Source organism: Tinamus guttatus, unplaced genomic scaffold (genome assembly GCF_059628265.1).
Source record: "Tinamus guttatus ecotype Peru unplaced genomic scaffold, ASM5962826v1 Tinamus_guttatus_pri_ptg000513l, whole genome shotgun sequence".
NCBI lineage: Eukaryota > Metazoa > Chordata > Aves > Tinamiformes > Tinamidae > Tinamus > Tinamus guttatus.
In genome coordinates, this window is record NW_028289047.1 from 412113 (window position 1) to 435946 (window position 23834).

Genomic DNA, 23834 nt, shown 5'->3' on the forward strand with positions numbered 1-23834 from the left:
CTGAGGCGGCGGCCATGGCGGCTCCGCCCCCGTCCCCGCCGCTCGCGGGCGGCGCTGCCTGGAGCGCGGGGGAGAGCCCGGAGGAGCGGGGCCGTCCCGTGGCGCCGAGACGAGCCTGTTTGTTCTAAGGCGGTGTCTTTGCATGGGCAGCTTTAGGTACGGCGTCTTCCCACCTCTTTTATCCCTTACATTCCGCCTGTTTGCGCCTGAGAAAAGCTGTCAGCGGCGCTCGTGACGCCGTCCTGGCCGTGGCGACGGCGGCAGGAATGTGCAACACGAAGAAGCGCGCTGCTCTGGACGCGCTTAACGGGGAAAATAGAAGAGTTAGCTTACCTAAATCCTTAGGGATTTTTTTTTTTTTTTTTTACTCACAATAGGGAGAATTTGAGACTTTTAGGTAGATTCCTAAAATCACGATGGACACAAAGCAAACTCGCAATTTACAGAGATAGGGAATTCGGGAGCTAAAGTCAAAAGGCCCTCCCCTCTTCAAGGGAAACTTACCAAGGACATGGAAGGCTGACAGCTGACTTACCAGCGGCTGTGAAAAGGCAAAACCGAGCAAGTACTGCTGTGTTAAAGCGGAGTGTGGATTTCTGGTACTCGAATCTTCAGAATTGCAGTACAGTGGGTGTTTTTTAGTGTAAGTAAAGGAAGGTATCAGTAACTCACATGTGCAATATAGGGTTCGTGCAGGAGCAGTTGCTGTGGTGTGAGAGTATTGAAAAAAAAGACAAAGTTTTAAAAGTTCAGGTCTGATCCTCTCAGAGGAAAGAAAAAAAAAGAAGGAAATGCCAGTGTAACTAATTTGTTGTGATTTACAGATGTGCTTTCCTTTAAGGAGAACGGAGCCTATTCAAAACAAACACACAAAAAGCAAAAAAAGCCCTCACCACCATCACCAAAAGCAAACACCTTTGAACACCTTTGAAGACGTGTTTCATTTAAAAAACAGTAGGTGTTGAAAGCTGCACTACTCAAAGCAGATAAATACTTAGACCACTGAATGCATCTTTTTTTTTCTGTGTTGACTAGGTTATGCTGTATGCTTAGGTCAATATTTTGGCAGAGGATGTTGTGAATCATACTGTCAGCTCAGCTTGAGTGTTACTGTTGAGATCAAGAGAGCTATTGGGATTGTACTAAATTGCCTGTTTCAAAGGCAAAGGTAATTTTATTAAATATTCCTTTCATTTTCCTGAATATTCAATATGTACATGATAGGTCATTTTCTTTGCATACACACTGTACCATCGGAAATATTTCTGATGCAGCTTGGTTATTATGGCTATAAGGCATTAATGTGATAGCATTTCTTCTGCTAGGACTGCAAGTAGGAAGCTGCTGGGAAAAAAAAACACTTTTGGAGTGTGGGGAAGAATGGCACCTTTTAATTGTGCAGTCGTTATTAAATAGCACTTTTATTTGGTTATTTTGGAACCATGCATAGTCTGGGCAAAAGCCATTTCCAATGTGCAGCAAATGGGCTTGCGCATTTGATGCCTGAGGCTGGGTACCTGCCTGATTAGTCGCTGTGAGAAGTGCATCCTTGGCACTGCAGGTGGCACCTGGTTGTGCTTCCAAGGGCGGAAATTATTGCTGATGAAATGGCTGTCTCCTTGCCTGGCTGAGGAGTCAGCACCTTTGTGATTCTGCCTCCTGTCTTAGTCTATCAGGCTTTCTACAGCCTGAATTAAGAAAACAGGAATGAAGAGTCATTTCTGAGATAAGAGACTTTCTTCTGTGAAGTTAACGAATATGCATGCTATGTATTTGCTTATTACATGCTGTGTGTGCATGGCGAGGAGTTCCTACTTTTGTCATGTGGCTACATGACGACTTTCTGACCTGAAAACCAGTAAAGTGGTTCCAGTGTACATGTTGGGTTTCAGCAATCTAGAAGTCTACTTATATGTTTAATCAAGGCACACTTTTAGATTGCAACTCCGGCAAAGTGTGAGTGGGAATTTCACGATGCCGAAGGGTAGGGAAATATCTGATTTTAATGAATCCGGTAAATGGGCATCTGATCTGAGTGACCTGATCTGATCTCAGTGAGATCACAGAGAAATGGAAAATGATAAGGATTTACTAGATGTTTGAATAAGTTAAATTTAATTCATATTCTTTCATAAGTTTCACTTACACTTTAATCCACATACTCAAAAGCAGCAAGATGTGTATACCAAAGCGGGAAGGTGACCTGGGACCCAAAGAGAGCTGCAGGGGAGGCCAGGGCGGGATCCTTGGCAAGCATGTGCAGTTACTGTTTAAAGTTGTGTTAGGTGCACCAGTGAATCCCATGCTGCTCCTACATCAGTAAACTACTTTCAGAATTGTATGATTTCATGTGCGTGAACCAAACTGATCTTCTGTTGGGCAGGGCTGCTGGTGCTACAGGGCTCTGACATTTCATTAGTGGACTCATGACTTTCTGAAATGTTCTTGTGGGATTTCCCTTCCTTTCTGCTCTTTCTCTTCACTGCTCCTCTCCTCCAAAGCCTTGAAAGAAGGAAAGTATGTGTCAAGTGGCTTCTCCTGGTAGTGGCATGGTTTCCCATTTCCCTCTGGCCTGGCTGGCTGTCTTTTAATTGTGCCTGAAGTGGCGGTCTCTGTGTTTCGAGGTGGGTGCCTTGTTTTCCATCATCTTTGCCTTCTCTTCCTTTTTTTTTTCTGCCTTTCCCAGTAGTTATCTGCTCTGATCGTCTGAATTGTCAGAGGACCAAAAAGGTAGTAATTCTAGCCCGTTTGGATCTGACTTCTGTTTTCGCCTGGAAACTGGTAGCTAAAGTCATGGAAAATGTTCTGGGTCCTACTCACAGAGTGGGGTTGAGAGATGTTGTGCATCTTCTGGTGTTTGCCTGGTGGGTGTACTTGGGGTGGTTTCTTGATGGCATTGCCCAGGTTTTTCTCCCCCTTTTCTTTCTCATCCACCCCCCTTGATTTCTTCTCACTCCTTTTTTTTCCCCCTCCTTTTTTTTTCTCCCCCTCCTTTTTCTCTCCCTCCTTTTTTTCTTCCAGCCCTTCTCTTCCCCGCCCTTGCTTTTTCCCTTCCTCCCCCCTTGCTTTTTCCCTTCCTCCCCCCTTGCTTTTTCCCTTCCCCCGCCTTGCTTTTTCCCTTCCTCCCCCCTTGCTTTTTCCCTTCCCCCGCCTTGCTTTTTCCCTTCCCCCGCCTTGCTTTTTCCCTTCCCCGCCCCTTGCTTTTTCCCTTCCCCCCTCCTTGCTTTTCCCCTTCCCCCCCCTTACTTTTTCCCTTCTGCCCCATTGCTTTTTCCCTTCCCCTCCCCTTGCTTTTTCCCTTCCCCCACCTTGCCTTTTTTCTCCCCCCCTTGCCTTTTTTCTCCCCCCCGCCACCTTTTCCCATATGCTGGAAGTGTCAGGGCCAAAACAGACAGAGCTTAGATGAGGCAGAGTTTTGTCATCTGTTAGCATCCCTAGAGAACTACTGAATGCACACAGATGTGGAGGGTTGCCTGCTTCTGCATGTTGCTTTTTTGCTTCATACGTAGTTGAGGGTGGAGGAGGGCAGGAAGAGAGAAAGATTTCATGTGGGAAAGTATGGAGATGTTATTGGCAATTGAGCCATATTCTAGAAGGTTGGTGGCTGGGAAAATTTCCACTTGTTGCTGCCTGGGCATTTGTAAAACATCAGGAGATATCGATCCACCAATAAAGAATGTGATGTTATGACAAGAAAGTCTATCTAGTTCACAAATTTGTATTAAACAGGCTGTGGCTGAAACCTAAGCAAACCTGTTTCTTAGTGTATATTCTGTCCCATCTCTGTCCTCTTACATATGCTATGCTTTCATTTCCAGTGGTCCCAATCTGAGATAAAAGGCTTTTACCTTAGCCTATGAACTGTTGTATGCAAATACCACTCCTGCCTTCAAGAAGGACGAGAAGGAGAATCCAAAATACTACAGGTCAGTCAGCCCCACTCACTTTGACCACATTTGGTGATGGAGCAACTAATCCTGGAAACTATTTTTAACAGTATGAAAGACAAGCAGGTGACTGGAAGTAGTCATCATGAATTTATGAAGCAGAAATCATGCTTAACTATTCTAATTGCCGTCTATGACCAAATGCCTGTTTTGGTGAAGGAGAACTATAAGCCATGAATATCAACTTCAGCAAGGCTTTCAACACTCTCTCTCATAACATCATTGTAGACAAACTGATGAAAAATGGATTAGATAAGTGGACAGTGAAGTGAACTGAAAACTGTCTGACCAGGCTCAAAGGGTTATGATCAGCATCCAGTTGGAGGCCAGACATTAGTGGTGTATCCTCCGGATTGATACTGAGACCAGCAGCCTTAAACATCATTACGGAACTCGATAGAGGGACCAAGTGCACCCCTAGCAATTTTCAGATGATGCAAAACTGGCAGGAGTGGTTGATGCACTAGAGGGCTATGCTGCCCTTCAGAGAGACCTGGACAGGCTGGAAAGATGGACAGAGGCAAGTGGAGGGTCCCACACCCAGACAGGAACAACCCCAGGCATAAGTGCAGGCTGCTGGCTGAACTGCTGGAAAGCAACTTTGCAGAGACCTGGAGGTCCTGGGGGACCACTACTTGGCCATGAGCCAGGAATGTACCCTTGTAGCAGAGGAGGCTATCCTTGTCCTGGGCTGCACAAGGAAGAGCACTGACAGTAGATGGAGAGGGCTGAACCTCCCCTTCTACGTGGCCATGGTGAGGCCACATCAGGAGTGCTGTGTCCAGGCTCCTCGGTGCAAGACAGACAGGGACAGAAGTCTGCCAAGATGGTATTCCAGGTGGGCTCAGGATTCGGCAGTTATCATCCAGAACAAGGTGACTACATCGAGCATTTATTCAGGTGAAAGCACATAAAAGAAGCAAAGTATGATATCTGCCGGTGGGATACTGGACCCAAACATCCTCTCAAGCTGGCAGATCAGAGAGAGATGACGGGCTCCCGCGGAGACAGCGTGGCCCTCAGAGTTTGGAGTTTCCCCTCTCCTCTGCTCTCTCTTCATTGTCCTCCCTATACCCAGTGCATCCTGGCACACAGGGTCAGTTCGACCCGGGAGGTAGCCCGGGGGGTGGACGAACTGCACCTCCAGTTGCACAACTCTCCCCTTGGGTGCTCAGGCATGCACCAGTCGGGGGTCGCAGCCCTCAATACGAGGGTCCTGCCTTCCTCCTCTTCTTCCTCATTTCTGGGTGTTTGGGCTCCAAAGCTAGTTTGGAGGACATCTGACGTTAAGTTGGCTGCAAGCCCGGCCGAGCGGCCGGCTTCAACAGGTTTCCAGAGGGGGCTGCCTGTGAAACAGGCTGAGCAGCTGCATCCCTGCCCCTTATCGCTCAGCCTAGGCAGGCAAACATCTTCTTTCTCAAGGTATGGCCTCTGCTTCCCACAGGAGATTTTTATGCATCTACAGATCATAGAAATTTCCACCTCCTACACAGATGGTTAAGGGAGTTGGAGCATCTCTGCTATGAGGAAAGGCTTGGACTGTTCAAAATAGAGAAGAGAAAGCTCAGGAGGTGGGGGCAGGTCGATACATCAATATGTATAAATATCTGATGAGAGGGTGTAAAGAAAACAGAACCCGACCTCTTTTCAGTGGTATCTGATGAAAGGAGTGAATGAACAAGAGACATGGACACAAAGTGAAATGTAGGAAATTGCATGAGAATTGTTTTTTTTTTTTTACTGTGAGAGTAATCAGACACTGTAACCAGAGCGGTCACACAATCTCCAACTTTGGAGATACTCAGCACCCAACAGGACATGGTTCTGGGCAACCTGCTGTAGGTTACCCTGCTTGAGCAGGGTGTTTGGACTAGGCAATCTCCAGAGGTCCCTTCCAACCTTGTTCATTCTGTGATTCTGCAAGGTTGTAGAAAACAAGGGTGACCATGGACACAATGATTTTGTTTTCTTTTGGTCAAATTTAAGCAACATAAAAGAATACTTTTATTCCTCTGAGATATTATTATTATTATTGTTTTTGAACAGCGTTATCCTACATCTTAGTCCCCCACAGCTGTTTTTTTTTTGTGCCTGTCTGACAGATTAGTCAACTGTGTAACTCTGTAATGGCAATGTCTATTACAGACTTCAAGTTTGTGTCAGACAAGGTATCTTTTGGGTCTTAGGTTATGCAAAATTTCTCTCTTCTTGAGTCTCTTTTCTTCCTGACATAGGCCAGTCAAGTTGATAATTGGTTGAAGTTGCCTGCTTTCTCTTTTGTTATAGTATTGTGTCAAAGTGTCAGAGAATAAATGGTAGCCAGATGTGGAGAGGAAAATGCTTGTGTACAGATACAAGTATTCTTCCATGTTTCAAAAGAAGCACTGAGGAAAGAGTCCTGTCACAGTGTTCCTTTCTTCAGAATAGAGATTTGAAGGAATGTGAAAGCCAGGTGACCTCTCTAAGTCAGTTTTGAGACTTTCAGTCTGATCACTGTTACAGTGTGACAATAGGAGTGACTTCTTTTTTTAGGTTTTTTACAGGTAACGCTTTGTAATTGAATGATGGCCTACATTAGCACACTTTTACACCTTGATGTTCTGTGAGAAGACACCTTCAATTAAAGCCAATGATCTCAAGTGAGAACCTATGAAAAATATGAATCAGACTTAAGAACACTTGAAGTATGCCATTTGGATTCATAATTTTAACTTGACCTAGTATTGTATTAGACTTTTGAGGTATTTTGATTCCAAAAGTTACGAAAACGTTACCTCATAGTGGCCATAAGCTGTGCAGAATGAGTAACTGTGTGTTTACCTTACTTATTTAATCTCTTGTTCCAGGAGGACCTAAACTCTTTCCAGCCTTTAATGTGTGTGCCACCTTTTCAATTGGGTAGGAAAGCCGAAGGATCTGTATTCTGTAGATGTAAACGCTGGGCTGAAGGTTAAGGGTTTGACTACCTTGTAATCAGGATTTCATTCTGAATGTGTTATCTAAGGGGATCTAACTCTCAAGCTATGTTTCACACATTAAATATAAAGGAAAGAAAGCTCGGAAGACCACACCTTGCCAGACATTGGTGTGATTTACCAATCTTCATGGTTTGGGAGGCAGGGACTGTATCTCACTGGGAGAATGGTTTGTCTTTTGTGACATCTGGGAGACCCAGGACATCATTTTGCATAGATGCATTTATTTGTATTCACTGCAGAATATTAAATTACTGCGCTGAGCTATTTTGTATGTGCTGAGTGTGAAGGCCTTCTGATCTTTGTTGTAACATGCTGTCTGCAGGCCAGAGCTATACATAGCAAATAGTAGTTTAACAGGTTCTGATCACTATTCTGTACTTTTACAGGCTCCATATTAAATTTTTTAGCTTGTCATGAGCCCACCTTTTCTTTCCTTCTGTCTCTTTATCTTTCCATTTATCTATCTCTCAGTCACCTAATGTGGATATGTTGCAGTGATAATGAGTTAGTCTGACATGCCAATCTCTGATATATCTCCAGTATGAACTGTAGGTTGGAGCAGTTCTGTCTTACGGGAAGAGAATTTGATAGCTTATATCACAAAGAGGAACTAATTTGGAGAAGAAGCTGTGCTCTAGTTGTGCTGTTGAATGAATATATGTAGTATTCCAGAAATTCAGTAGGTGGCCTCAGAGGAACTGCAGACACTTTTGCAAAGTACGTTTGCAACTTTCCCTTTGGATATGCGGAGCTGAATAACACAACAGGTCAGAGTGCTGTCTTTGCTTTACTCTACCCTGCAAGAGGCTGACGTGCTTAATCCTTATACATGTAAGTAATGGGCAACAGAAATGAGGAAAGGAGCAGTCAGCTAGCAGGAGTAATAAACCCTGAAGCTTCATGTCAGATATCAGTCTGAGACTTTTTTTTTTTTTCATAAAACAAAATTACTTGCTCAGTATTGTCCAAGGCTTAGGCTTTAAATTAAATGGCGACTTTTTAGATATCTAAGCTTGGTGGATCTTTTTTTTTCTTTTTAATAGGATTTTCATCGGCTGTTGTAAAATCAAGGAAATAAAATATTTCTCTCTGTGTTGTACTAATAGACTTGTCCTTGCAAATGCAGGAAAGCAAAGCTGTTGAGAACTTGTGCTGCAGGATGTATCAACAATTTTGTTAAGAGTTTTGCAATTACTGATACTGGAGTGTGTGCTGGGATTGCGTCTGTTTTTAAATAAGAGGAAGCTGAAAAAGTGCCCTGAAAAGGAATTTGAGAATGCCCTACAGTTACCAGGAAAGCATGGTTGGTGCTTCAAGAATTTTTGGTTTGGTTTGTCACCTGCAGGTGGCCTCCAGTGCTCTGGCTTCCTCTTTATCCATGGACTGCCAAGTTATTTTTCTCTTGTCAGGTACATAGTTCTTCAGATTCTCATTTTCTGCATGATTTCTGAGGAGGACTGTTAACCTATATCTGCATGTTTCTTGGTTTTGCAGACTTAGTGCACAGTGGAATCTCTGTTGGAATTACTGAACTGCAACTGTGCTCTGTGGCACACTTTTTTTTTTTATCATGCAATCACTTCCATGTCTCACTTCTAACCTTCAACCCACTTCCAGGGCTTGAAAGTTTTGCATGAAGAAGTGAATTTGCAGCTTCATTGTTCTGCAGTGCAATGTCACGCTTGCTCAGGTATTTACAGTGTAGTGTCTGCCAGTAATAGATGGGAAGGGGTTTGCATTTTCTTCCTTTTTTTTTTTTATTTTAATCACAGAAAAAAAATTGTTTTGTGACAAAGCATTGCTACAGCTAACCCAGAGAGTAGGAAGGGATACTTTTTGCTAAGACTTTGAGGCACTTTCAGTAGGAGGCCTTGTTCACTCTCAGACAGTTGGTTATGTATGGGGAATTCCATTGTAGACTCTGGGTCATAGTCTCTATAGCCAAATCATGGTAAGGATATTTTTGTTTTTTAAGGATTTGGAAAGGCTTGAAGGCTGTTGCCTGGCAGGAGCCTTTGAAATGCCACAGAACACTTTGTGGTTTGAATCTGTAAAAGGGGGCTGTATCAGGTGATCCTTTCCTGAAAAACTTAGTTTTTGAGGTGCTTGGCATTTTTTCCTCAGCATCAGTCTACAGATGAATAATTTCTGAGACAAATATTCTATTTGGTATTATAAGCATACCTTGTTTTCTCTTATGTAGCTAATAGCATAGTTGGTCCTTTCTCAGAGTGGAAGTAAAAGGAAACAAATATTACAGTAATATCTGCAAAATCATTGTGACTAGCAGCAAGATGAACTGTTAGCCTAATCCCAACTTTGCACTGAAGTTATTTATTACTGACAGCCGTCTAAGGCGTTTTTGTCCTCGAGGCTAGATTTGGGCAAGCCCAGGCTAGGAAGCATTCCCACAATATGCAGCTGTGGTTCTCGGCATTGTTTAAGGAAGATTGATGGTTTTACTGTGGCTGTGTATTCTGATTTGACTTGCATTTTTCCTAAGAGCTTTACTACTCTTCTACTTTAATTTGAAGATTTTCAGATTTAGTTCAGATATCACCATCTTTTCTTCATCTCCCAGTCAAATTCTCTCAAGCTTCTGAAATTTGAGTTTGCTCTGTTCTGGTTCTTCTGGCTTTCCTCTCCAACTTCTAGCATCTTCTATGGGATCCCCTTCCCGTCTTTTCCATATTTTCTTCTTCACTTTTTGTGTTATGAGCCTCCTTCCCCATTCTGATCTTGGGGACTGAGTTGTGACTGTCCATCCAAAGCTACTTTGCTTGCAGTTACGTTAAAGTTTTGTGTGACTCACAGTGTGAGAGCACAAGCTGGATGTTTGCTTTATGGGTCTCCAATTAGTACACAGACTGGAGATTCCTCCAGTCATTATTTCTTTCCCATAAAAAAATGTGTCTGGTTTAATGGGAAAGCTTATAGAGAATAATCTAAAACATTCCCTTTTGAGAGCTTGGATGACGAGACCAGAGGAGAAGGTGGGGTTTGTGGGTTGTAGGTTTGAAAAATAGCAGAAATAATATTGTCTTGAACTTCAGTTTCTGTGAAAGCTTCAATGATTCCTTTGGAAGAATTCCATACATGGAATGTCATCACCTTTTTTTTTTTTTTTGGAGGGGGGGGAGCTGGAGGAGGAGGAGGAGAGGGCAGGGAGAGTGGTTTACAAAAAATGAATTATTTTCAAGAGTTCTTTTATCAGTCTCATTGACTGCCCTTTCTGTGTTTTTTAAATCACAGCTGCCTTTTTGATCTAATAGTTAACATGGTCTGTAAAGCATGTACAGAAAATAAATAGATGTATTATCTAAACCCACTGAGTTTTAACAAGGAAGTACTTTCACACAGTGGGCTGTGCTTAGAGTAGAGCAAGTGCTTTTCACGTGTTTGTTAGTCTAAAAGTCTTTTAGCACATCTCCAACAAACATTGCATCATTGCCCTTTACCCTTCACAGTACCTTAACATGTGTAAACAACTTCCTTCTCAGCAGTTCTTATCGATTCCTAGCTAAATGTACAAGTAATCTCTCATTGCTAACCTGGAAATTGAATTGTAAATCTGCTTCTCAAGTATATATCTGTGGTGGGGTTTGGGGTTTTTTTCTACTTCTCTCTCCATTTTTTTTCCTTTCCCTCTTCCCAGGCTGCAGCATAGCTTCTCAGCTTTGAAATGATTATGGTAATGAGATTTCAGTACAAGGTCCGAGGAGCGAACGTAAAATTTGTCTTGCTCCCAGTTTTGGTGGCCTAAAATAATTTTTAAAAATGGTTCAGTGAAATTAATCTTGTTGTTTGTAAAAGTTCCATTGAAATGCTTGTTTGAAAATGCTGTCCTGAAAGATGTATGTAACACCAAAAGTATGGAAATTCGTAAAGCAGTTACAAGGTCTGGACATGGAAGGATGTGAAAGAACAGTAGAAGAAAATATTGAGGAATATTGATGGCAATTAAATTTGCAGGTTGTCAAAATGACAACAGATCTTTGTGCAGCTTCTCAGAGTACTCAGATAAGGAAAACAAACAGCAGCCTAAAATTGTATCTTGACAAAATTGAAGTTTCAAGTTATTGAGAAAAAATTGTGGGAGGCTAAGGGGTAGGGTTAGTGCTTTGCAGCACAGTGGTTAAGAGGCAAAAAAAAAAGCTGCGAACAAGTATTAATGAGTCACAGAGGCGGTAAAGGGTGAGGAAACAAAGCGCTTCTGAATCACTATTAGCTTCCAAACAGTACAAAAGGCACATCCAGAATCAACGTGTGGCTGACAACGAAGGGATTTCGTGGAGAGTCTGAACTAGTGTCCCTTGGTCCTCCCATATTCCTGACCAGACCGCCTGGGTACGTGAGTGCTGGACAGTGCACTAGGACAAGCAGATCTTAGTGCTTGTGAGTATGTGTGTGTAAGAGAGTAATTGAAGTCTGTTCTGTTTTGAATTGAACTCACCTTTTCCTCCTGCCAGGTCTTTTACTAAGTTTGCTAGGTTGTTACAGTGTCACAGTGGTATTTGCTATTTGAAAGTACAGATAAGGACTGCTAATATGAAAGCAAATGCAGCTATGGATGGAAAAAAAATCGAACAAATGGCACTCCCCTGACCTTTTCTGCCTTTCTTCTTCTTCTTCTTTTTTTTTTTTTTTTAATCTATTTGCAGGTCAAACTGCAATTGCTGCAGTTAAGCCCATAACCTTTGTTCTAGTGATTTTTATGTGTGCAATGGAGTGTGCTGGGTTTGGCTATTCACTTATACCAAATGGTTCAGCAATGCATTTTAAAACATGCAATGCTTTTGCAGTGAGTTTGATGATACTGCCTTTCAGGGTGAAAGACATGCATGTCCTGCTGTACATGGCTTCTTTGGTGGAAGTTTCTAAAGTTGTCAGCTTGCACAGATTTGTGTAGTATACACAACATTTTATAAAAATAAGGGAAGATTCCCAATTTATTGCAGATTGCTACTGAGTGCTAACAGTTTTCTGGGTCAGGTCTGTTCTGTTTGGTGAATCTAAATAATGCGGAGCTTGCCCTGTTCTTCCTAGTGCTGGATTGTGTGCTTTTAAAGTTTTGTTTACTTTTTCAGGTCTCTGTTCCTTAATTAGTGCTGCTGCCTTGAGATGTTTATAGTTAGACATGCTAATATGAACTGGTCTCTTCATTCTTTTCACCCTTAATGTCTATGTGGTACTTTTTCACAAGAAAAAAAAAATAAAACAGAAGGCAGTGAAATCCTTGGACAAAGTTTTCTGCTGCACTACATGCCCTTTAGCAGTGCAGTGAGGCAAGATGCCAAAACCTGCCAGCATTTTTTAAGGTGCCTCTGGAATTTGCAGAGATCGGGGCAGGGAGACATAACAACATTAATCTTAATCCTTTGGTGCAGGTACTGGTAACATTAAAAATGTGTGACCACACACATGGATACAGATGTTATTTGAGAATATGCAGTCATTTGACTATGCAAATCTCATGACAGTTTTCTTTCACAGCAATGGCATACATGCATACATATGGATCATTTACCTTGTTAAATGATGGTGGATTGAGCAGTGAGTTTTTACTCATCATTTTTTAATTAAGTATTTCTTTTGCCGTGGTAGAACTCCAAGTGTTTTAGGACCAGACTGGTGAGATACAATCTGAAGAATTCCTATTCTGGGAGGAAGTTTCAATCTCTAGACCGCAGTATTTTTTTGGATTCTAGGACTCTGCGTTTTGCCTATTTTATTTAGCATATTCTATTTAGCCTCTCAAACTTAATAGATAATGAGTTAGTTGTTAAAGCGATCTTAAATTTTAATGTCAGAAGGTTGATTCTTTTGGGGAGTGCCCTGCATGAGATTATTGAAAGCTTAAGCTTGTGCACAATAAGTGGCCTTGAAGGCAGTGCTGCTTTTGCTGATAAAAGCAGGGTTTTTTTTCCTAAAAACGTGTGTGATTTATGCCCGTCCTCTCTCTCAGTCAGTCACAGAAGCTCATTGACTGCTCTTGTCAACAGAATACAGGAGTTTTCCACCTGCCCTTTTTTAAGTATAAACTTTATTTTATTTTTGCTTGTTTACATGTTTATTTAGAAGAATGAAAGTTCTAGGCTAAAACAAATGCAAGTCACGTTTTAAGGAAAATGCTGGTGCTTTCATGGCTTCAAGTGTGGAGTTTGGCAATTGGAGATACTTTTTCTTTCAAAGCATGAGGAGTCACTGCAAAACTTAGAATTTAAGAAAGAGATTTTTCTTAGCTTTTTATTTCAGGCTTGCATTTGGGTTTAAGCTTTGAAAAATTTAGATTCATTGGTCATCTCATGTGGCCACAGCAAAACTGTGAGTTTAATTGCCTTTTTTATTTTTTTTTTCTATTTTTTCCTCTCTCTCGCTCCTCTGATTGGTGTGCTTATACTAGCAGGAGATCTTCCCTCTTCAATTTCTTTGTAATTTAGCACTAGCTTCTGTTGGGGCTTTCTCGCTTACTATGCCAGGGATTATTGTGCAGCAGGCAGAGAGGTCTGGCATTTGCAAGAAGCCCTGGATTGCTTAGTAGTAATATTGCTTCAGACATTTGCTTGATCAGTGGATATTTCTATGACATTTCCAAGCAGAAACCTTCCTGTGTGACAAGAGGTAATCAGGATGCTTGAACTCTTTTTGTCCCTGAAGTCCAAACAAGTTCTTGTTAGCAACTTAATGCCTTTTAACAACTCTTTGTCAGGTACCCTTTGAATAGGTTGTTTGTTGTGCAGGATGGCGACTGCCAGGGCTTGGGTTCTGAAGAAGCATTTTGAAGGTTTCCCCAAACCCAGCGACTTTGACCTGAAAAAGATAGAGCTGCCCAAACTAAAGGATGGAGGTAAGTAGAATTTATTTTTATATAAACATATATATATATATATATATATTCTGTAGGTAGTATGTTTCTTGAGCTTGAACTTTTGGAATTGATTGACATATGTTATGGCAACCCCCGTGCCTTGGCAAAGCTGGACAGTTACTGAAGAACATGCATACAGATGGACTTGGTGGGTTTTGAGAAATGCTGCCTTCTGGTAGTCTCACTGAAACTGATGATGGAGCTTTTGCCAACTTCAGGAAGTGACAGTGGCATACCTTTCAAACACCCACCCTGCCTAACTGAATGTGGTGCATCCTGGCAAAGCTTTAGTTTATTGGAGAAAATTACTGAGGAGGTGTACTCTGAAAACCAACCTCAATAAAGAGCCAGAATTTGTTTAGTTTAGAAAGAGAAATGAATTGTGGCACACAAAAATGAGTTGTAAAATTCATTAGGAAAACCCAAACATGCTTACGTGCTTTCTGTGTGAAAAGTTGTCATAGGCTCGTTTGTTTGTTTATTTTTTGTTTTCTTTTGTTTGCAAATATCCTGGGAGAAAGATGGATGGGAGTGCTTGGATTGTAAATGGAGATTTTTAGATTGATAAGGAAAGTACTGAGCATCGTCATAGTTTTGCAGAGTGGCTGGGATGGGAGCAGGAGGCAGAATTTTGTGCCTGCAGCTATTTAAGAACACAAAGCCATTCATTCCTTGCCATTTTAATCCTTGCAGCAAGAAGGGACAGAACTTCAGAAAAGAGTAAAGCATTTAAGGGAAATGATCTTCCTTATTATCTTATATGCCTTGATTTTTCGTAGAATCGTTATCGTTGGAACAGACCTTCAAGATCGAGTCCAACCATAACCCCATCCCCACCATGCCTGCTATACCATGCCCCAAAGTGCCTCATCTAAACGTTTCCCATCCTGCTCATTCTGGGCAATGGGAAAAGATTTATGTCTAAATATACTTCTAACTTTTATCAGCTAGACCACTGCAGCACAGACAATAAAAAATATTATTAGGCGTGGGACTGAATGTTAAAACTTCTGTGTGAATGGAACTTTAAATTAACATATGTTTAACAACATACTTCAGAAGTGGCATAGGAGACAACAAAGAGGATGAATCTAAGCTACCTAGAAAATGTGTGGGTTTTTTGTTTGTTTGTTTGTTTTTTGGGTTTTTTTTTTTGTTGCTGTTCGTTTCTTCTCTAAGAGAGGAAAGTGATGTTTGTTAATCTGTCCCATAATAATTACTGTCTCTTAGCACTCTCTGGTGGTTGAATCCTGACAAGGCATTTTATATTTGGGTCACAAAAAAACTTAGTTTTTGCTTAGGGGTCTAACCTGCTGAGCATTCTACGTAGAGAAGAGGTAAGTAAAAAAAGTAGTCAAATGTAGAAAATAAGCTAGTCTTCTAAAAAGACACTTTTTATGCTCACAGATAGCACAGTGTTTATCCAAACAAAGCCAATGAATGTAGTAGATGTTTATAGTAGTTTATCCATGAAGGTTGGTGGAATATGGGACTTGTGAGCTACAAGAATTCCTGTAGCTGTTGTTAAGACCAATTTGTGAAACCTATGCTTTACAGTACTGTTGATACATATGAATTTGTTCTGTCTTTTGTTGCAGAGATCCTTCTGGAATCAGAGTTTCTCAGTGTTGATCCTTACATGAGGTATAACTTTTTCTTCTTTTGTTGTTAACTAGGTTAACTTTTTTGAGCTCCCAGTTAAACGGTAAAAAGTCATGCAGTGGAAGCATCCTCCACTGCTAGAATACTGGGTGCTTTTGTTGGCTTTGAGTGTTGTGTGTAAATTGTGATGCTCCCTGTATGGAGCCGTGCCAGCTTGCCTTCTGCTTTCTTTTGAGCATGACTGTTTATGTACTGTTTGTGGGTAAGCCAGTAGCTACTACTCTGCAGCATACCTGAAACATCATTGTAGTTGCTTACAGTAATCCCTCTCTCTACTGTGTTACAGACCTTACAGTAAAAGGGACATGAAGGAAGGAGACATAATGATAGGTACACAAGTTGCCAGGTAAGGTCTTCAGTAATTTTTGTCTCGCATTCTCACCTTGTTATCCACCATCCAGCAGACTCCAAATTATAAGGAAATGTACTGAGAGATTTGAAGTCTTGTATTACCTTTTCTTGACATAAATCTACATACTGTTGCAACTGTGTTCTTTGTCTATAATAGGTTGACCAGTGTTTATTCTTTGTGAATCTCTTTTCCCTTCTTGGAGAGCATTCATACCTCCTATACCACTCATATATTATTCATATAGATAATATGTTTAGAGGAGATTTTTACAAGAAGTGTGAAAGGCCAATAGTTATTTTACCTAACATGAGGTGTCAACTTCATATTTTCAAGTGAAGCACTCTCTTGCTCATATTTCTGCCCAAGAACATCTGTGGCCTTTGACTCCTGCGTTTTTTGGCAGAAAGGCTTGTTGAAGGGTGAGAGGCCGGGGAGACTAAATTAAAAGCCAGATCTGCTGAACAGAAGCCCAGCTGCTTTCAGTGTTTCAAGGCTGTTTGCCTACTCTTTTCTGAAGTGGTAAGGAAGTTGAATTTTCATTTTGTCATACAGATAGTATGAAGTATGAACCTTTCTCCATTATTAGGTACTGTTTCCTAAGGTGTCTTAGGGAGAGATTTGTTGTCCCGGGATATCGTATCTTCAGGATATTCAACTTTTGAATGAGGTTCAGATTTGTTCAAAAGGGAACTGTTCATTCTAGCCTGTCTGTGGCTCAGCTTCTTGCTTTTCCACACTTTTAACCCAGCTTCCTCTTCCCCAGAAGCCTCATCTGAATTCATAAGAGATTGGTGCTAGTCAAAATTGTTGATATTTGCATAAGAACATAAAATATGATTTGCCAGGCTAGGACTTTATCTAGGCTAGTCTTGTCCAGGGATATTCTTCCAGGGATAAGAGACAGTAGTCATTTCAGAAAAGTCTCTGGAAGCCATCAGCATCATGAAATGCATGCCCTGGCATGAAGTATTCCTTTCGTCCTGCGTTACAGAGCATGAAGCAAGATCTGCTAGCATTTCTTTTCCAGAGCAGTAGGGATCTGTCTCAAACAAGTTTTCAAGTTTTTCTTTTTTTTTTTTCCTCCCCTCTTATTTTAAACAGGGTTATAGAAAGCAAGAATCCTGCATTTGTCATGGGATCCTTTGTGGTAGCTAATGCTGGTTGGAGAAGTCATTTCATCTCCAGTGGGAAAGATCTTCGTGCTTTTCCTTCTGCCTGGCCTGAATCTCTCCCCAGATCTCTAGCTCTCGGGACAGCCGGCATGCCTGGGTGAGTACTGAGGTCCAAAGGAAGCTGTACTCTGAAATTTTCACTGTTCAGGTTGTTTCTGCATGTTTGTATGGCCTTTTGCCCTGTCCTCACAGTTTAGAGGAGCTGAAGTTTGGCCCAATCTGTAGGTCAGAGGAAAGAATGATACTTTTTTTTTTTTTTTTTTTTGATGTCATGGTATCTCTCCTTGAGGAGGTGTTGTGGGGGTGGAGAAGAGCTCCAGCAGGAGCTGGAAAGAACCCAGTTCGATCTGAATTAACTTTTAACAGAAAAACTCGTATTTAACTGGCATTTGGACTAGGCTGCTTTTCCTTTTCAGCCTCTACTTTTATCACTGTATTTCTAAAGCTATTCAAAATTGGAAAGACATGACTGTTTCAGTTTGCAAGAAAAGAGCAATCTTTAAATTCTACTGTAGCAGTCAAACAGCTCCTTGGGAATCAATAAAAGCAAATTTTGTTCTCTTGGTCATCTTTCTGTACTCCTTCCCTATTTCTTTTCAAATTGTATGTGAAATACTGCTTCATGAATCCTTTTGACACAGAAGGCTTTCAAAATATTGTGTATTTTATGTGACACAGAACTTAACATTTCAGTCTGAAATGAGGCAAGACAGATCTTGCCATACAGCTTTTAAACAATTTCACCAGTTGGGAAGTTTTAAGCCTGAAATGAGAAGTCTTGGAAAATTTAAACCTGTTCACTTTTGGGATTCTCGGCTGACTGATCAGGCTGCTTCAGGAAGCCTATAGAGTCTTATGTCTTTTAATGTCAATATGATCAGCAGAGCGAAGCCACAGTGGTTCCTTGAGACTACTGTTTACTGGTAGCCATACCTGTGCACGGTCCTCAGGAGCTGTAGCCCCATGTTCAGCAAGGGCTTGTGCAAGTTTTCTTCTTCTAGAAGCCTGGCTTTGTGATGACCATTTTGATCCCTCTGTTGATGTGATAGGAACTAGCTGGCAACTGATACATGTCTAGTCTGGATTTGTTCTCTTCCAGCTTATAATTAGATTGTCAAATTATAAAGTGAATCTGTGTATACCTCATTTTGACTACTGAGCACAAGGAAACCTGTCTCCTACTAAAGTAGACTTCTCCCTCAGCACCCTGTTTCCCATTCTTACACACAAGTAGTGTATCTTGTTTTTCTGAACTTCCTGGAGACTTTAAGCATAACTGGATTTGCTCACAAGCTAATTTGAGATGCTGTTTGGTTGAATCATTGTTCAAATTAACTAGTTTTTCATAAAGAATGGGGAAAAATAAACTTTGTTCTGGTCGCAATGTTTGTTTAATGTGGCAAAGTTGCACCTTCATGTCTAGTGTCCTTTATACCTCACAAAACATCCTTTCTTTTTCTCCCCAGACTTACTGCGTATTTTGGTCTGTTTGAAGTCTGCAAGATAAAGCCAGGAGACACAGTGCTGGTCAATGCTGCAGCTGGAGCTGTGGGCTCTGTGGTGGGACAACTTGCTAAAATTGGAGTGAGTGGCTTAAAAGTACTCATACTTAAGCCATAGAGGACTGATCTGGAAGAGGAATAAGGCCATGAATTATAAGGAGACTTATAAGGAGGGAGGGCAAAAACCTCTGAAGGTGTATCTGCAGCTGAGACAGGAAAAACTGCTGAAGATGTAGAAGAGCTAATTTTGAATTTCCTAGAGCTCAGGAACTGACATGTTCATGACAGCCTGAGTTTCAGGGTAAGCCCTGTGCTCCTTGTAGGTGTCAGCCTGTGTTCTCAGGGGATTTAGAAATATTTCTGTTTCTTTCCTTTCAGGGTTGCAAAGTGGTTGGCTGTGCTGGCTCAGATGAAAAGGTTGCTTATCTGAAAAAAATTGGCTTTGATGAAGCCTTCAATTACAAGACCGTTACATCTTTGGAGGAAGCACTGCATAAAGCCTCTCCTGATGGCTACGACTGTTTCTTTGATAACGTGAGTTCAGAGGCAGGGATGGGCCAAGAACAGACCATTGTCCTTCCTCAGATTGTAGCAGAAACTCATTGAAATTTACAACCTTTATGAAACAATCTCCTCAAGAGCTTGTTGCTTCTCAGTTCCTTTCCAAAACTTAACTTGTGAACTAATAGAAAGGACAAACATTAAAAGAGAAGCCTGGATTGTTGCTGGTGGGTTGTTTTCTTTTGTTTGTTTGTTTTTGTTTGTTTGTTTGTTTGTTTTGGTAAATGGAGGAAAAATGCTCTAAAAAGTCTATGTGATTTTTGAGAGGGGAGGGAAGGAGAAGACATTTAACCAAGGCTTGGCAGAGGCCTGCAGTTCATTTTTGGACCCACCTTGGATCACAGACAATTCTCTGCTGTTTTTAGAAGTAGAGTGAGAGTGAGTGACCCTGCAGTGCAACTAGTTTGGGTACCCATATCTATGTAGTCACCTGGACTGTGCAAAACCAACTTGAAAAAATGCTAGACCTTTGTATTGGGTATTTCTGACCTCTCCCAGGCACAATTAGAGTTAAGAAGAGCTGTGGACTGTTCTTGATAATCTGTTTGAAAATAGCTGCACTGTTTTAGACACTAAGAGACTTTGGTGTCAGGAGGAAGACAGACTGTGTTGGTGATGAAGCCAGAGAACAAGCACTGTTTTTCCTCTGCCTCTCCTCTGCCTCTCCTCTCCCCCTTTCTATTTTTTTATTATATATATAAAAAAAAAAACTTCCTAGTACTGGTGTACCTGGTGTGTGTACAGGGTACCTACATGGGGATATTAGCCAAGGCACTTGCACTGGCCTACATGTCAACAGGGCAAACGAATGAGAGTTAAAATGACAAGCAGCAGATATGTATCAGAACTCCCTGAGTTACTACACGATGTAAGGGGCAGCCATCGTTACTCCTTTGCCTTGTCTTTCTGCCAGCAGTTTGACCACTCACCAAAGAATGACAGTGCTGTGTTTTTGTGTGAAACAGCATGTATCCTAGGTTTTTCTGGGAATCCTTGTGAATGAATTATGTCAGGGCAAGCACTTGTCACTGTGGCCAGAGGTCTTGCTTGCTTTTTTGCTGTGTTCCAACCTTAATGTCATGTGCTATTAATGTTTTAAGCAGCTTTTAACACCCATTCTGTTCCCTCTCACTTGAAAATTTTGTGCAGAAGTGCCCCAGCAGTAATTTTTTTCACAACTTTTTCTCAGTTGAAAGCTGTACACTTCTGAGTACAGCACATCCTGTGAGCATCTTCTTCAGTGGGAACATTTGGAAGAAAAAAATATTAAGCAGAAGAAAATCAAAAGCTTGTCTCACAGTTGTGCAAATAAGCAGAAGTGCAGGCTTGTGTCAGGACAAAGCAGAGGTGAGCTGGGATGCTCTTCTTAAAGAAAGGGATCTCTCTAAGGGTAAATCCTACCCAATATATCAAAAACAAGTATCATGGAAACAGATTGGAGTTAAAATTCATTCCCTGTTATTATAACACTTTCTTCAAAAGATACTGATGTAGAATTCTCATAGACTTTGAACCAGGGTAACGCAAAGACTTTGGAGTGGTGGAGGTTAGCATTTTTTTCCATTTTAACCTGTTCTCCTTGATGCAGCAACTTCAGGGTGACAAGCTATGGTAGTCAATACCAAAAACTGAATTTTATCTAATACTGCATTTATTCTGATTTCTTGTAGGTGGGTGGAGAATTTGCCAGTGTAGCCATTCACCAGATGAAGAAGTATGGAAGGATTGCGGTCTGTGGAGCTATCTCTTTGTACAATGACTTAGTGCCTCAGACAGGTGTGGGGCTACTTTCGTGTACCTAAGCTTAGTTACTGTTCAGTGAGAGTAGAGGCATGATGGGAGACTCTTTTGAGTTTTTAAATGGTTGATTCAGTGTGCCATTTGAGTGTGTATGTATGTTTAGAGAGCTGAAGGTGATCCTGGAACAGCTGGTGTCCCTATGAATACATAGGTTCACCCTCCTTTGTACACACTCGTAACAGGTGGTGAGCATCAGCTGATAAGAAATGAAGGAAAAACTAAATTACTTCATGTAGGATTCCCCGGGGAACCAAGTAAGATACAGACGAATAAAAAAAGGCAGATGTGGTAGAGTGATGACATTTGCACAGTACCTGCTTTTAGATGAGAGAATGCAGTATCTGTCAGCTTTTTTTAAACAATGTGGCTTAGTTTTAGTTATCTGTTCCATTTCATGAGTGCCAAGAACTTGGCTACTGGTGAAATTGGTGGGAAATATGGCTGAGATGCATATTTGTTTTCAGTAGCATGCCATTTTCCGAATTTGTCTTCTGGAGAAAAAAAGATAAAGATCACTGTAAAAAACGGATGAGCTTTGACAGTGAGAAGACTATCACATGTTGGGAACTGCTTTTTTAGGTACCTAAGAGATATTTAAAATCCCTGTTTAGGATTTAGAAAAAATATGAGAATTTGGCAACTTTCAAAGAGTAAGAACAGGCTGTCAAACAATCTGGCAAAACAATACTTTCAGGATGAAGCTGAAGTATTTCAGCCAAAATTGAGGCCACTTTACTCCTGACTTACCCTGTTTCACAAGTGTGGGGCCTTTAGGCTCAGCTTTAGGGATACAGTCTTTCTTTTCCTGGGTGACTGTCCAGGAATCCTCATTATTTAGTCCTAGATATTCTGTTTGGAAAGGACAGAAGTTGCTTCTAGCTGGAACAAAGTTATGAACTTTTCTATACTAGCTAGAAGCTTCTCATTATGCATAAAGTCCAGTTTTAAATAGAACTCTTTCTAAAGGTAGTTTGTTGGTTCGTTTTCCTTGCAGGACCTTATGTTCAGTATCCCATGATCTTCAAAGAGCTTCAAATGGAAGGGTTTCTTGTTTCCCGCTGGATTAACCGCTGGGGGGAAGGTCAGCAGGCACTCCTAAAATGGATCCTGGAGGTAAGAAAGAAAGTGGTGGTTTCCTGTAATACAGCAGGTGTACTCCCACCAGGGCTTCCTTTTTGTAAGGAGTTCCTTATCTTAACTGGTGAGGTGAGTTTACGGTGAGATCTTCTTTTTTCCACTTGTCCTTGAGCATTTTGAAGACACTCAAACCATACTGAACATGCTGTGTACATGATACTAGCCGTTGGTCATCACTTAGATATACCAGAGAATGTGTGCAGGCTTTTGAAAAAGGATCCTTCCAGTTTAATTCAAAACACTTTCCTAACAATTAGAGTAATTTCTCTTTGTCCTTCACCCTGCTTTCAATTGTAATATAAGCAAGTATTTCTATTATACTGTTGTGCTGGAATTACTGCGAATAATCAGTTCCTTGATGGAATTGGGAGCCAAGCTTTGTAGGGAGTTACAAGAGAATTTCTCTAATTTTATTTCTCTGAAGGCCAAGTTTAACATGTGGTCTGTAGCTGTGGGAAGCTTATGGGAGTGAACACTAAAGGCTAAAATATTCTAGGTTTTATAAATTGAGGTTTTGGGGACACTCAGCTTCTGATCACTTAGATTTTCAGTTCCATGCTTAATTATAGATAGAGGTGAGCCTGTCTTACCTTTTCATTTATTAGACTGAGTTGCACTAAATCGATCATGGTATGTTTCTGTGGCAATGACTTTTGCTCTGTTGTGACTCCAGTGGAGTATGTTGGTACAAAAGCAGATCCTGTCATGGAATAAGCCATATGCACATCTAGTTCTGCAAAGCTACTCTGGTGTGTACCAGTTAGCATTTGTTTCAGCCAGAACATACAAGCTGGAGAGAATCTGGTAGCGATTTGGTCTCAAAAAGACAGTAAAAGTAGACTGCTGATGAAAAGCTGATAAAATGAGTACTCAGCCATTTGTTCTCCTCCTTTGCACAGGGAAAAATTAAGTGCCATGAAAAAATCACTGATGGATTTGACAACATGCCAGCAGCTTTCATTGGAATGTTAAAAGGAGAAAATCTTGGAAAAGCCGTTGTAAAGGTCTGAAGGTCACACATAGCCAGTTCCTGAAATATTGCCACAGGAGGGTGCGATTCTACCTAAGTGCTTTTGCCTTATTATTCAAAAGGCACATTTCTGTCTCTTTGCTGGATGTTTGGTGATTATAATCTTTTAAAATATTTTTTCTAATAAGTAGGTGTATGCAAATGGTTTAGCTTTTGAAGAACTTGAGAATTGATCCCCAAACCTATATACAAAGTCTAGAAACTATTAAACTTCTTATTCTGGCTTAGAAAACCATAATTAAGTTTAAGTGAAATTTCACCAAAATTGATTTGAAACAAATTTAAGTTGACTTGTAGAAAGGAAATGACACTTTGCCTGTTAATGACACATTTGATTACTGATGTCTATTATTTTGTCTGGAACTTTGCAATAGAGGATTTCATTTTGTGATCACTAGCAGGGAGCAAAGAGCAACAACAGGCAGAGACTTCCATTTGCTGAGTTGAGATGATTTGATTTCATGAGGAAACAGATTTCTCAGCTAATAAGAGTTGAGATTATGGAAATGCTAAACAATAAGCAATAAATCTATTAACTCACACTTTGCTTGTGTTACAGTCTTCCTCTTATGACACTTCGCTATTTTGTTTTGTGGAGCTATTGTGTTTTTCTGTCACTTTTTTTCTTCCCAGTCCTAGCTGGATTAACATTCATAATGGATACAGTCTTGGAAAACAGGGAGATTACTTAGGAATTTTGTGTTTTGTGGAGGGAGGGAAGCATTGTTCTCCATCTTCCCCATAAGCTTCCTCTAAGGAAGCTCAACTGGTGCTACATGAGACTGATTTGACCCAAAGAGGAACTGAGCTGAGCTCAAACACTGT

General features: G+C 41.0%; 1 protein-coding gene across 3 annotated transcripts; it reads left to right on the plus strand.

Annotated features, from left to right (window-relative positions):
* Positions 1-106: 106 nt before the first annotated feature.
* Positions 107-23103, plus strand: PTGR1 (prostaglandin reductase 1). Of its 3 annotated transcripts, none has more exons than XM_088533668.1 (10): positions 107-156; positions 13666-13772; positions 15392-15437; positions 15742-15801; positions 16909-17076; positions 18446-18563; positions 18860-19015; positions 20713-20818; positions 21837-21955; positions 22879-23103. In XM_088533668.1, exons 1-10 carry the CDS (start codon positions 143-145, stop codon positions 22987-22989), a joined length of 1005 nt encoding a protein of 334 aa, XP_088389794.1. In that variant the 5' UTR covers positions 107-142; the 3' UTR covers positions 22990-23103. The 3 variants fall into 3 exon arrangements, with proteins under 3 accessions (XP_088389794.1, XP_088389795.1, XP_088389793.1); XM_088533669.1 differs by lacking the exon at positions 107-156 and adding an exon at positions 7738-7756; XM_088533667.1 differs by lacking the exon at positions 107-156 and adding an exon at positions 12851-12959.
* The last annotated feature ends 731 nt before the right edge of the window (positions 23104-23834 follow it).